The sequence below is a fragment of the Pundamilia nyererei genome, unplaced genomic scaffold (genome assembly GCF_000239375.1).
Source record: "Pundamilia nyererei isolate P.nyererei 1_Seehausen unplaced genomic scaffold, PunNye1.0 scaffold00160, whole genome shotgun sequence".
Lineage (NCBI taxonomy): Eukaryota > Metazoa > Chordata > Actinopteri > Cichliformes > Cichlidae > Pundamilia > Pundamilia nyererei.
This window is the reverse complement of record NW_005187561.1, coordinates 588,638-601,183: the sequence shown is the minus strand read 5'-3', so window position 1 is coordinate 601,183 and position 12,546 is coordinate 588,638. Positions and strand designations below refer to the sequence as shown.

At 43.4% G+C, this 12,546-nt stretch overlaps 1 protein-coding gene across 2 annotated transcripts in view; it reads left to right on the top strand.

The window, feature by feature from the left end:
* Nucleotides 1-12,303, top strand: part of kdm6a (lysine (K)-specific demethylase 6A) — a 45,893-nt gene extending 33,590 nt beyond the window's left edge. The window contains exons 11-30 of one of the 2 annotated variants that reach the window (XM_005745547.1): nt 150-248; nt 519-738; nt 1,741-1,881; nt 3,558-3,650; nt 3,732-3,785; nt 4,928-5,032; nt 5,674-6,060; nt 6,459-7,345; nt 8,965-9,094; nt 9,256-9,361; nt 9,865-10,070; nt 10,275-10,327; nt 10,417-10,488; nt 10,598-10,746; nt 10,832-10,946; nt 11,036-11,223; nt 11,313-11,454; nt 11,541-11,667; nt 11,777-11,947; nt 12,029-12,303. In XM_005745547.1, coding sequence (XP_005745604.1) covers nt 150-248; nt 519-738; nt 1,741-1,881; nt 3,558-3,650; nt 3,732-3,785; nt 4,928-5,032; nt 5,674-6,060; nt 6,459-7,345; nt 8,965-9,094; nt 9,256-9,361; nt 9,865-10,070; nt 10,275-10,327; nt 10,417-10,488; nt 10,598-10,746; nt 10,832-10,946; nt 11,036-11,223; nt 11,313-11,454; nt 11,541-11,667; nt 11,777-11,947; nt 12,029-12,055 — 3,472 coding nt within the window. In that variant the 3' untranslated portion in view covers nt 12,056-12,303. The remainder of the gene's footprint in view (nt 1-149; nt 249-518; nt 739-1,740; nt 1,882-3,557; nt 3,651-3,731; nt 3,786-4,927; nt 5,033-5,673; nt 6,061-6,458; nt 7,346-8,964; nt 9,095-9,255; nt 9,362-9,864; nt 10,071-10,274; nt 10,328-10,416; nt 10,489-10,597; nt 10,747-10,831; nt 10,947-11,035; nt 11,224-11,312; nt 11,455-11,540; nt 11,668-11,776; nt 11,948-12,028) is intronic. The other variant, XM_013913936.1, reaches the window with a different exon arrangement.
* Nucleotides 12,304-12,546: the final 243 nt, after the last annotated feature.

The window sequence follows — 12,546 nt, the reverse complement described above, 5'->3', positions numbered from 1 at the left end:
TTAATGAGTTTTTTGGGTTCATTGAGAACATGGTTGTTGTTCAATAATAAAATTATTCCTCAAAAATACAACTTGCCTAATAATTCTGCACTCCCTGTAGTTCAACTGTTCTTTGGTCCTTATTTCTTTCTTTGTCTCCTCTCCTCAAGGTGCTACTCCAGTATTGGGAAGGTGCAGGATGCCTTCATCTCTTACCGGCAGTCCATTGATAAATCGGAGGCCAGTGCTGACACCTGGTGCTCTATAGGGTAAGAGCAAAATTTGTCATGTGTTGGCTATGCTGAGAAGTATGATTAAGGTCACAATGAAGAAGGTGAAGCTCTTTAGGTCTGACTCAAAATGGCTGGTGGAGAAGCAGCAGCTTTATAGAGGACATGGAAAAAGTGTGAAAGGATCTATTGTTAGAATTATGAAGAACAGATTAGGTCCCCTGAGAACTGTGAGTTTGTAAGAGGATAATGACCTAAATCCTGGAAGATGGCAAGAGAATAATTTCCTATCTTTGCCTCTGGGTCCAGGGTGCTTTACCAGCAGCAGAACCAGCCTATGGATGCACTGCAGGCTTACATCTGTGCTGTTCAACTGGATCACAGCCACGCCGCCGCCTGGATGGATCTGGGCACTCTCTACGAATCCTGCGGCCAGCCGCACGACGCTATCAAGTGCTACATCAACGCTACTCGCAGCAAGGCCTGCCTCAACACTGCTGCACTCACACAACGTATCAAGCTGCTGCAGGTAGAGCTGGCCTTTACATAAACCCAACGCACTTTGTTACGTGTTGTGCATTTTGGTGTGTGCGTGTATTAAAGTGACGTGTTAAGTGCCAAACATTGCCAAAGCAATCAGCTTTTTGAATTGCAGGCTGTGTGTTTGTCCTTTTGATTTCTGGTAACAGAGATATGAATAATAATTCATATTGGTATTTTGTTTTGGCGTTTTCCCCTCACTTTATTGTAAAGCATTCCTTCATGGCATTGAACATTTTAGTATATCACCTATATAAGGTGTGATCAAAAACATCTGAGAATATCCCCAAGAAAATGTAACTTTACCAAATTTGTAATTTTTCCTTTAAGGTCATCTTTTTGTGGAGGTCAGAATGTTTTCAGCATGGCTGCATTTGTAATATTGCTCTCTGGAAGTCCCGTCTTGCACTTGCACGCCTGCGATCTTCAAGCAAAGACGGCAAACATCAACCAATCAAGTTTTAAACTGATCCAACTGTGGTTTTGAGTGCTGGGCCAGCTTCAGTTTTCACTTGAAAATTCACAACATGTCAAAAGCTCAGGAGAGGTAAAACCAGAGTGGGCGTGTGAGTTTTTTAGTATTGAGTAAGTTCCCCTGAGTTTGGCCACCAGAGTCAGACTCTTGGTGTGGAGTTCTACTATAACACCAGAGAAATGTATCTGGCTGTGTGCAGATACAAAGCAAAATACTTCTTTTTTTTTTTTGGCTACAGAAAATAGTCTTGTGTCACAATCTACCCTACTAGCAAGTGCAAGTGGTCAAAATGGGACTTCCGCTTACCTACAAATAGCTACAAGCTTTTCAGACATCCACAAAAAGGTGACTTTGAAGCAGAGATCATTTTTATCTTCTTCTGTTTTTTTAAACGGGCTCCTTTGAAGATTTTTTGATCACAGCACGTACACGAGCAGTAACTTTTCTAGTATCTTTTTTTTTTTTGTCCAACCCAAGTTCAGCACTAAAGTTTGTGTCTTACACAATTTCTCCTAGGCTCAGTTGTGTAACCTACAACCAGGTAGTCTGCAGAATAAGAGTAAAATGCTTCCTAGTATTGAGGAGGCATGGAGCCTACCCATTCCTGCTGAGCTCACGTCCAGGCAGGGGACCCTGAACACTGCACAGACACAGCAGGTGAGATCCAGCTTATAAAGGAAACTCCAGTCTCTTATAAACTAGTTAAACTGTAAATTGAAGAGGATTGTTTAAGCCTTGCCCTCATACTTTTAGAGGATTTAACTACATCATAGTCATTTTCCAAAATTCTGGCTAGCATCAGTGTTCAATATGGATCCAAAGATAAACAGCATGAAAGAACTGGAGTGAGGCCCATTTTGCAATAATCTTAATTGCTAAAGTGCAGTTTCCCTTCATAGCCTCTCTCTCATCAAAAGGCACGTGTTAGAATTACTAAGGATTTCTACAAAGAACTCATCATGCCACACTGCTTTTATCTTTTTTACAAAAATGCACAAATCTTATGCAGACATTGCAACAGAAAATGCTGAAAATGCATGTCTAATGAGCGTAGCATATCGAGTAGTACGAATGCATGGATTTGACCTGTGTTTGTCATGAATGGCATACGCGAGTTTTGATTGCCACAACTGACTTAGAAAAAAAGACTGAGGCTCAACTCCACCACTGTCACATCAGTTTTAACCCTTCTTGTTTTTTCTGTTTGTCTGTTAGTAAAATCCTTAAGTCCTCATTTTGGCTTCAAATCACCATATTTGCATCATGCTTCATCTGTGCCACAACAATAACGAGGTCATTTTCAGTGATTCTAAGTATTGATCAGAGTGAACCAAGTGATATCCTGTCTGCATTAGTGACTTTACATGAACAGAATATGAGATGTTCAAACTACTTTCCTGTAAAGCAACTAGGGATGCTCTCAATACGATTTTAGTAACATACTGTGAATAATCAAGGATTCACATGAATTAAAGACAGTGGCTGCAATCTGATTTTAGTCAAACGACCAAAATTGTTTTACTCAGTGTGACCTGAAATGAGTGACTAAGCCCATAAGCTCGTGGGAAAAGCATTTAAACCCATCAGGATCGAGGGCCGTTTATCCATAGACTAGTCATTTCACAACCACAGGTATCACCCCTCGTCGCCATTACAAAGAATGCAGATTTAAGCCACTTCAAGCTTGCTTTACTTTTTGGATTCTGAAAGAGAGGGAGAGAGAGCTGTGTCAGTGCCAGGTGAACAAGAGGCCGATGCAAAGCACTCGACTGCTGGCTATAGACTGTTTGCCAGGCATTGTTTGGAAGGAAAAGGCTAAAGAGATCTGAAAGTCACAGAACTCTAGTGGCAGTCGCTGTGTTGGCAACATTGGGGTTAAGTGAAACATGATCATCACTGCTGAGAGAGAGTGGGAAGTCAGGCACAGAAACTAAGGCTTTTTATTTCCTCATATCTGAATCCTGAACCCAACAAAAACTGTTTCATTATCAAATATCCAGTTACAGCCCTAAATGCAACAAATAGCACATTGTTTCACATAATAATCACAGTATGAATACTCTGATTACCACCTTAATCCATCTCAGTTATTTAGATTAAGGTAAACCATATTTGATATCAGAGTATTGCCATACAAGCATTGTTTAAATGCTCAATGTTTTTGCATGTAAATGTGTAGTATGGACCCTGTCCTTTGATCTCAGTGTGGGGAAAGTTTGGATACTTTGGCTCACTTTTTAAATTTTAGCTTACTTTTTTTTGGGGGGGGCAGCAGCTTTACTGTTGTTGATAGTCCAGTGTGTAGTCACAAACTGTCTTTGATGCATTTTTAGGCCTGTAAAGGGGAGGGAGGCCAGTCTGCCAGCAATCATGCAGATCCGCAGGCCAGTCCTGCTAAGAAGAAACGCACTGCCAGCCCAGCCAAGGTACAGCCAGGGATGCTACTGTGTGTGATGGTGGAGAGTTAAAAATATGGTGCATGGTACAGATTTGTGTCTCTTTTACAGGGTGCTGCAGACTCGTGGGGAAACACCACCAATCAACAGCAAATCAAGCTTCAGGTAGGAACATGCATTTCTTAATTTGGTAATTATTACTATTTTTCACAGAGGCTTCACATTTTAGTGGTTTACATTTGCATAATATGCAAAAGATCCAAGGTTGGAGCCCAATAGGGGATGCAAGACAGACAAAACAAAACAAAAAAAAATTGCCAAATCAAACTTTATTACTGTTACACATGATTCTGATTTAGAAGAAAATGTAAAGTCTGATCTGACATCTGACTTTTATTAGCTAAAATGAGACATACTCAAAGAGGTCGCTTTGGGGGTTTATATGCATTTCACAGAACCACTTATATCAGCTCGTGATATTGTATGTTTAACATTTTTATCCTGTCTTGTCATTTTTCTTTATATCCTCCATGCTTCCCATCTGTATCACATTCATAAAGCTGATCATGGATTGTACTTGGACATCAGTTTCATTTATAAATTCCAATTAATCATTTATTTATTTATTTACATGGAACTCAAGTGTAAACCTAGAAACTCTTTAAAGATTGTAACACTTTTATATGAAAATAACTGAAGCAGTCATTTAAAATTTTAACATATATGTTTTTTATTTTACTTTTTAGGTTAGTTGTCGTTAAGGATAATAATCTCAGAATCCCCATATAGTATGGGTAAAAATGACAAAAATACCATTAGGTTGTGTTTCTCTGCAGCTACTTTAATTGCCAAAACAAATTTATATTGGCATAATGTAATCAGCTGGACTTTTGAGTCCATTGTCTTGAACTACAGCTGCAGATGTAGTGTTAATTCTGCTCAGCGTCATTGCTGAGGGCGTTGCTACCTGTTGTCCGAGGTGGTGGGATTGAAGATTATACAATGAGACAAGGTCGAATGGTGTCAGAGACTGCCACCACAAAAACACAGAAAGGGATAGGGCTAGCTTGTCATCATGACTGAAGTTTAGAAATAAGAAAAGGAAAATTGATGACAAAATAGATGAAAATAAAAAACACAAAAAATGCTAAAGTTAATAAACCAAATATATTTGGGTGTTAATTAAAACTACATGTGTGTCTTGCTCAAGTAATAGATATGTGTGGGGAATGCTACCTGTGCATTTGGTAGTAAGCTTTAATAAGTGATCTTCTAATTTTAATGCAACACTGTTGTGAAATGTACAGCACCTGGAACACTTGCGGACCAACCGAGCAAACCTCAACCCCCACCAGTTGCAGATGCTGGAGCAGCTGGAGAAGCAGTTCTCGCTCATGCAGCATCATCAGCAGGTACACACATGCTACCTTGGTTATTAGTGACGTGAGTTTCTACTGGCTAATGTATAGGAGGTTTATATTTTACATACAGTTATGATGGACATGAATGTTAAGGCATTGTTGGGCTTTCAGTGATTTCTCAACCTCTTAGTTTGGTCTTCATGAATAAGTTTTGGCATAATTCTGGTTGGAGTGGCCACACACTTGTACCACGTACTTATAACACTGGTTTATCTAATTACATTTAAAATTTGACTACAAGAGAAGTGATTGGCTTGTGTAAATCTACCATCTTCTTTGTGAGATCTGCTTTGAGTCCCACTGTATGAGTGAGCACTGTGAAACAAATCCTTTTCATGATACTACCTGCTGTAGCCCTTCATGGTCACCAAAGGGAAGTGCACAGGCCTTGGCAGTTGAGACACTTTTAGATTTTGATGAGCATCATTTTGATGAGAACACTCATTTGAGAAAGAAGGTGTCTTTTTTTTCTTATATGTGAATGATGTGAAAGAAAATGAGTAGCTTACAGCAGCAATTGACAGCTCAACATAACCTAAGCCTTCGTGTTCACATTAAGTGTGTGTGTAAACTCCTGATCAGAACAGTTTGTGTTAAGTGTGACTCTTTTCTCATTCTCTGCCCTGTATCAGATTCGGCAGCAGGCAGCAGCAGGTGGCCAACCGAGGCCCAGCCTTCCCAACGGCGAATTGGCTGGGCCCTCTCCCCACCACACAGGCTTCTCTCGCACCTCCCCTCTCAATCACACAGCCACCCGGCCCCCGTGTGTCACTCAGCCCACAGCCAATGGATCCTGTTCCACAAGTCCTTCAGCGGGGCTGCCTGGACACCCGGACAAAAATCACAACCTGGGACTGGGAGGTGGCGGCGCAAGCAACGGAAACGTGCCTTACCCGCAGCAGAACTCTCTACCTCACAACTGCAAAGCCGCCAGTCAACCCAGCACCAGCAGCACTACCAGTAGTCCCAGTCAAGCAGACGAGACATGGAGGAGCCAACAACGCAACACTACCACTCAGGTACACTGTTGACTGCTTTGAAATGGCTTTGTTTTGCACAACAGCAATTCACATTCACTGGCCACTTTAATGAGTACATACTAGCACCAGGTTTGACCTCCTTGTGCTGTTAGAACTGCCGTAGTTCTTAATGGCATAGATTTAGCAAGATGCAAGAAATATTCATCAGACATTCTGGTCCATGTTGGTTGTAACATCAACAGGTCACCTTTACCACATCTACACACCTAAATACTTTGAGTTGCTGCCATGTGAATGACTGATTAGATTGGTGAACTTGTAGACCGTTTGCACATGTCACTTTCTGCATTATTTTGTTTCTGCATGTTTTTCATGTGAATTATTTTGGCTCATTGAATGCACCATTTATTAATCAGTATGTTTCACTCTCTCTCTAGGGGCTTCAAAAAGGTCCAGGTTCACATTCGGCAGGTCCTAATGGAGAACCCCCTTTTTCTTCTTCCTCCTCCCCTCAGACCTCGTTCACATCATCTGGCATTCTGAATCAGGTTGGACATTCCTCTGGGCCCTGCACTGCCTCTTCCTCTGCCTCGTCTTTATCCCCCACTTCCCCTCAGACAACCCCCAACCACTTGTCCTCACCTCCCCACTCCGCTACTACCTCAGGGGTCCACACCAAAGACACCACGCCTTCAGGGGGCAACACCGGCAGCAGTGCTGCAGCTGCCGCTTTGCCATCAGGTCAGGAGGCTGCCATCAGGCATTCTGGAGGGACGTCGCATAGTCCCAGCACCACCCCTGCGCAGGGATTGACTAATCACATCCAGCCACGGGTGACTGACGGCTCTGCCAGCGCGTCTCTGCCCAGCTCTCCTGCCCCCAGCGTGCTCAGTTCAGACAATCCTCTCTCAGCCTTGATAAAGGGAAAAGCTAATACTACCAGTAACGACAATAACAATAACTACAACAACCACGGAGGGTCTTCCTCAGAGAAAATGAACAATGTCCATCCAGGTCTCAATGGCGCCACCAAGCCAGTTTCAGAGCACTCAGTGGCATCCTCCTCGCCACTTTCTGCCACTGCGATGCCCTCTCCATGTTCAGCAGACCCTCACACCATTAACAGCCTCCCCTGCCTTAACAGCCCGTCCAGTACAAACAGTCAGGGGCCCACGCTCAATGGAAAGGGGCTGGAGGACTCCCAGAGCCCAATGAAGGTGGAGCCTTGTGGGGGGCCTCATAGACATTCTGGCCCTGCTGGCCTGGCTCCCTGGTCCTCAGTTTCCATCTACCCCAGCTCCAGTGAAATGCTCAAAGCATGCAGGTACGAAGTCAGTAAAGCTAAGACCACATATAGAATTCACTGAGTTAATATAGTGCATGCCCAAATTAATATTCATTTTACTCCGCTTTGGATTTAAGTGTAATTCTGAGTTTTTCAAACTTTTCAGCCTGCCATAAATTAGTCACAGAAGTTTATATAAGTACAAATTATTGTGTAAATCTAAAACTGAAACACAGCGAGAGCTAAAGAAACCTGCAATGCCCTCTCCAGCTCACTGCTAACACCTGCCCATTATCTGTTAGGGTTGGGGTAACCGGCACAAACCGTGTCGGTTAATGCAGCAGACACATTCATATGTATGAAACCATGTTGTGAAAGTGAGGAATGCCTTGATTCTTTGTTACATTTAAAAATGCCCTGATATTTTGACCCCGTACTATACACCATTTAGCTCCCTCCCAGCATCATTCACACTCTGCACTCATGTCAGACAGAGATCTGACGTGTACATGTGCTTAAATGTTTGTGTGAACCACATAGATTTGTAACTGTCACAGTGCTAGAAACTTGTTTCTTCTCGCGCTTTCCTTCTTTAGAGAAATGTGGAGGACATTTTTGCCTTTAATCTTCAAGTCATGCAGAGTTAGGCCATCGCTCATGTTGGTCCCTCTCCTTATTGTGTTTTTGGGGGTTTTGTTTTATTTAAGAGCAGAATGACAAGCAGCTAATTTAGACAAATCATCCATGTTTGCCTTCCAGTTAGATAAGTTGCAGGGTTTCCAGCACAAAAGTCATTAGACCCAAAAGCTAATGCTAACTGGTGGCACAGAGAGAGGGATGCGCTGTCAGACTTGTAATAAAGAGATGTACATGCAGTGATGTGAAGTGTCAATGAACCTCTAGTGAAATTACCGTAAACCAAAAGTTGTTTTTCTTTTTTTCTTTTTTTATTACTGATTTATTGATTTGTGTCTGTCACAAAGCAGGGCAGTTAGAAATAGTGGTTCCAGATACAGAAGCAACATCAAAGCACGAATGAAAGGTGTATGAGCAGTTGATGGTAACACTATATTAGTATATGTTAGGGGTCTCAAACTTGTGGCCCAGGGCCCACTTGCAGCCCACATCACCCCTACTTGTGGGTGATTTGGCCCAAGATGTTACTTTTTTTTTTTTTTTGTTAGGGAGGATTTATTTGTTGTTGAGTGCAATGTTAAAGTAAGTTCTTTAAAAAGCAAAAAATCATTTAATATGAAGGCAATATGAGCAGAGAGCACAAACTTGTTGAGGGATTGGCTGTATTAGTTCAGTGAGCTGCATTCTCAATCATCCAGGAAAGTAAATCTCCAAAAAGTTGATTCTGTTCATCTGGACGAAACGTTTCGTCACTCATCCAAGTGACTTCTTCAGTTTTCTTCTTGAGTAGAAGTCACTTGGATGAGTGACGAAACATTTCTCCCACAAAACGCTACGTCCAGATGAACAGAATCAACTTTTTGGAGATTTTCTTTCCTGGATGATTGAGAAGGCATCAAGACATTATAAAGGGAAGGAGAGCGAAGGGCGAGTTCACAAAATGAGGCACACTAAGCACTGATGTTTCAGATTTCTACCTAAGCCGATACACAGCGTGATGATCTCGTGTTCTTTACCTGCAGGAATCTGGGGAAGAACGGCCTGTCGACCAGCAGCATCCTCCTGGACAGGTGTCCCCCACCACGGCCCCCTCGTGCGCCATCTCCTCCACTGCCAAAGGACAAACTCAATCCCCCAACACCCAGTATTTATGTGAGTACAGCTGTGCCATATAAGGAGAAGTATTCATCATGTTGTTGATTCTCAGTATCTTAGCTACAGCTAACAAGCACAAACACTCTAAGCTCCTTTTTAATGCACTGATACTCTCAGTAAGCCTGGAGTCAGTTCACGTTTTCCTGTCTGACATACAGCTAGAAAACAAGAGGGATGCCTTCTTCCCCCCCCTTCATCAGTTCTGCACCAATCCCACCAACCCGGTCACTGTCATCAGAGGACTGGCTGGAGCACTCAAACTAGGTAAGAGGATGGGATGGCACAGTTTTGTAAATTAGGTGTTTTCCGTGTTGAGTGTTGCAAGTGCGGCTGGCGTGGCTGACTCGATGTTTCTTTCCCAGTCTCACATGGCTCTGTGGGTGTGTCTCTGAAATCACAGGAGGGAGCATGTTGTGTGGATGACTTTGTATGACATGTATGACAACAGCACCACCTGCAAGCTGAAAATGTTACTGCACACATTTCCTGTGGAGAAAACTAGTTGGATTTGCACCAAAAAAATAATATAAAAAAATCACTACCATCAGCTCTCCCCCCCCCCAACTATTATGTAACAGATTGTCCTCAGGTTATTAATAAAGAAAATAAAACAAAAACCAATTCATGTAACATACGTGTTCCACTCTGTTCCCCTTAAGTCACAAGTTCATATCGATGGTTCGCTAAAATCTATTTTAACACTTGTTTAAAATGATGTAAGATGCATGAAAGCTGTTCTAAACTCTTCCTTGCTTCCTCATCCTCAGACTTGGGCCTGTTCTCCACTAAGACACTGGTGGAGGCTAACCCAGACCATTTAGTGGAGGTGCGGACTCAGCTGGCTCAGCCCACCGATGAGAACTGGGATCCCAGCGGCAACAGGAAGATGTGGCGCTGTGAGAGCAGCCGCTCACACACCACCATCATCAAATACGCCCAGTACCAGGCATCGTCCTTCCAGGAGTCTCTGCGGGTCAGATTTTAATTGAAGTTCTTATTTTGGCTTTCAAGTAAAAAGATAATCAGGATCAAATGCTTGGTTTTGTTTGTTAATTTTCACTAGAAAACTCTGACCTTGTATTATGTTACAAATCAGCCACCTCCCATGTTACATTGAAAATATTTTCACCGTGTTGCTGAGTATGTTACCAGCCTATAAAAATGTTTTCTTTAACAGGAAGAAAATGAGAAGAAAAAGGAGGTGGAAGCGGAGGCGGGTTCCTCAGACGGGTGAACTTTCTCTGTCTTTCTGTGTAGATTTGAAAGCTTTGCGAGCTCTTGTTTCTGTTATTAATGACCTTTTACGCTCTTGCTCTTAGTGTGAAGCGAAGGAAGGGTCTGTTCAAACACATCAAGTTTGGCACTAACATCGAACTCTCAGATGACAAGAAGTAAGTGACTCATTCATTTTAGTCGATGAAACGTGTAGAGCGATTTGCAGTTGAAGAAAGATGAAGCACTAGTCCCTTTTCTTCGTTTCATTGACCTCTGCCCTTTCAGGTGGAAGCAGCAGCTGCAGGAGCTGACTAAGTTGCCTGCCTTCGCCAGAGTGGTGTCAGCTGGTAACCTGCTCAGTCACGTAGGTCACACAATCCTGGGCATGAATACTGTGCAGCTCTATATGAAGGTGCCAGGGAGCAGGACACCAGGTATAGATCAACGCAGTGACCACAAGTGTGTGTGCAGTCTTTTGTCTCACTCTGTCTCACTCTGAGTAATCGTGCTTTTTCATAGGTCACCAAGAAAACAACAATTTCTGCTCCGTCAATATTAATATTGGTCCTGGGGACTGCGAGTGGTTTGCTGTGCCTGAGCCATACTGGGGCGTCATCAATGAATTCTGTGAAAAGTACGTGGACAGAAAAGATCGTTTGAAGTCTGTTAGGTGAAGCTCAAAGTGGTTCATTGTATCTGATGATATATTTCTTTATTTTACAGGAACAACATTAACTACCTGATGGGCTCCTGGTGGCCCAACCTGGAGGACTTGTACGAGACCAATGTGCCTGTTTACCGCTTCATCCAGCGTCCCGGGGACTTGGTGTGGCTTAATACAGGCACAGTTCATTGGGTTCAGGCCATCGGCTGGTGCAACAACATCGCGTGGAATGTCGGACCCCTTACAGGTTAGGAAAGGAAAGCTCCTTCCCCATCGGGGCCAGCTGTATGACTGAATCATGCACAGATGAACATAAATATGTGCTTTTTTCTTCAGCCCATCAGTACAAGCTGGCGGTGGAGCGCTACGAGTGGAACAAACTGCAGAGCGTCAAATCCATCGTTCCCATGATCCACCTCTCATGGAACATGGCCAGGAACATTAAAGTCTCAGACCACAAGCTTTATGAGATGATCAAGTAAATGCCTGTAGATTCATCATCTCATTCTTGGTTTTGTGTGCATGTTACCTTGATCTTACCTCAGGTGTGTTTCTGTTTCTTAGGTATTGTTTGTTGCGCACTCTGAAGCAGTGTCAGATGCAGAGGGAGCTGCTGCTGGCTGCCGGGAAGGAACTGGTGTGGCATGGGAGGACCCAGAACGAGCCGGCACACTACTGCAGCATCTGTGAAGTAAGCGCAGCCCTGCTCACTTGTATTTTCCTTCCTGCTGCAGGCATGCCATTCGATCGTCACTTTTCCTACTTTGGTAACGCTTGTGCACCTGCTATTTTGCACCTAGGTGGAAGTGTTTGACCTGCTGTTTGTAACCAGCGAGAGCAACAGCAGGAAAACATACGTGGTGCACTGCCAGGACTGTGCCCGTAGGGGGAGCACTAACCTGGACAACTTTGTGGTGCTGGAGCAGTACAAGCTAGAGGACCTCATGCAGATTTATGACCAGTTCACACTTGTAAGTATCGGGCACAAATCCACCAGGGCGGGCCACAGAGAACCATGAAATGCTTCAGTGTGTGCTTCTTTGTCCCCACAGGCGAGTCCCCTGCCTTCTTCCTCTTGATGGTGATATTCTCTCGTTCTGAGGACTTTTAGTACCACAAATCAGAAACTCTCCGGAAACCTTGTTTTTTCTTTTCTCTCTCTCTCTCTCTCTCTTTTTTTTTTTAAGTTTGTTTCTTCTGATATTCAGGAAGTAAGCCGGCAGTCACCCAACTGCACCCTGTAGCTAATCCTATAAGGCAGCTGCCTGAAAGCTGTGTGTCTATGCAACCTGCCCAGAGTGGTGTACCACCCCCAACCCCCCCACCCACCCACCCAAACAAGTGGACTAGAGGGGGTGAACGGTAGCTCCACCTGTCATCACGACCAGACTGTTCTACTGCTGGCTCAGCTGGACTTCACCCCAAAAACCACACAAAATCACAAAAGGAGGGGAAAAAGTCAAATTTTGTACATATTAAGTTTAAACTGGCAACATCATCACGCAAAGACTACTGACTCGATAGTTTTCCTGTTCCCCGCCATTTTTGTCTTCTGTTTGTGAGTTCACAA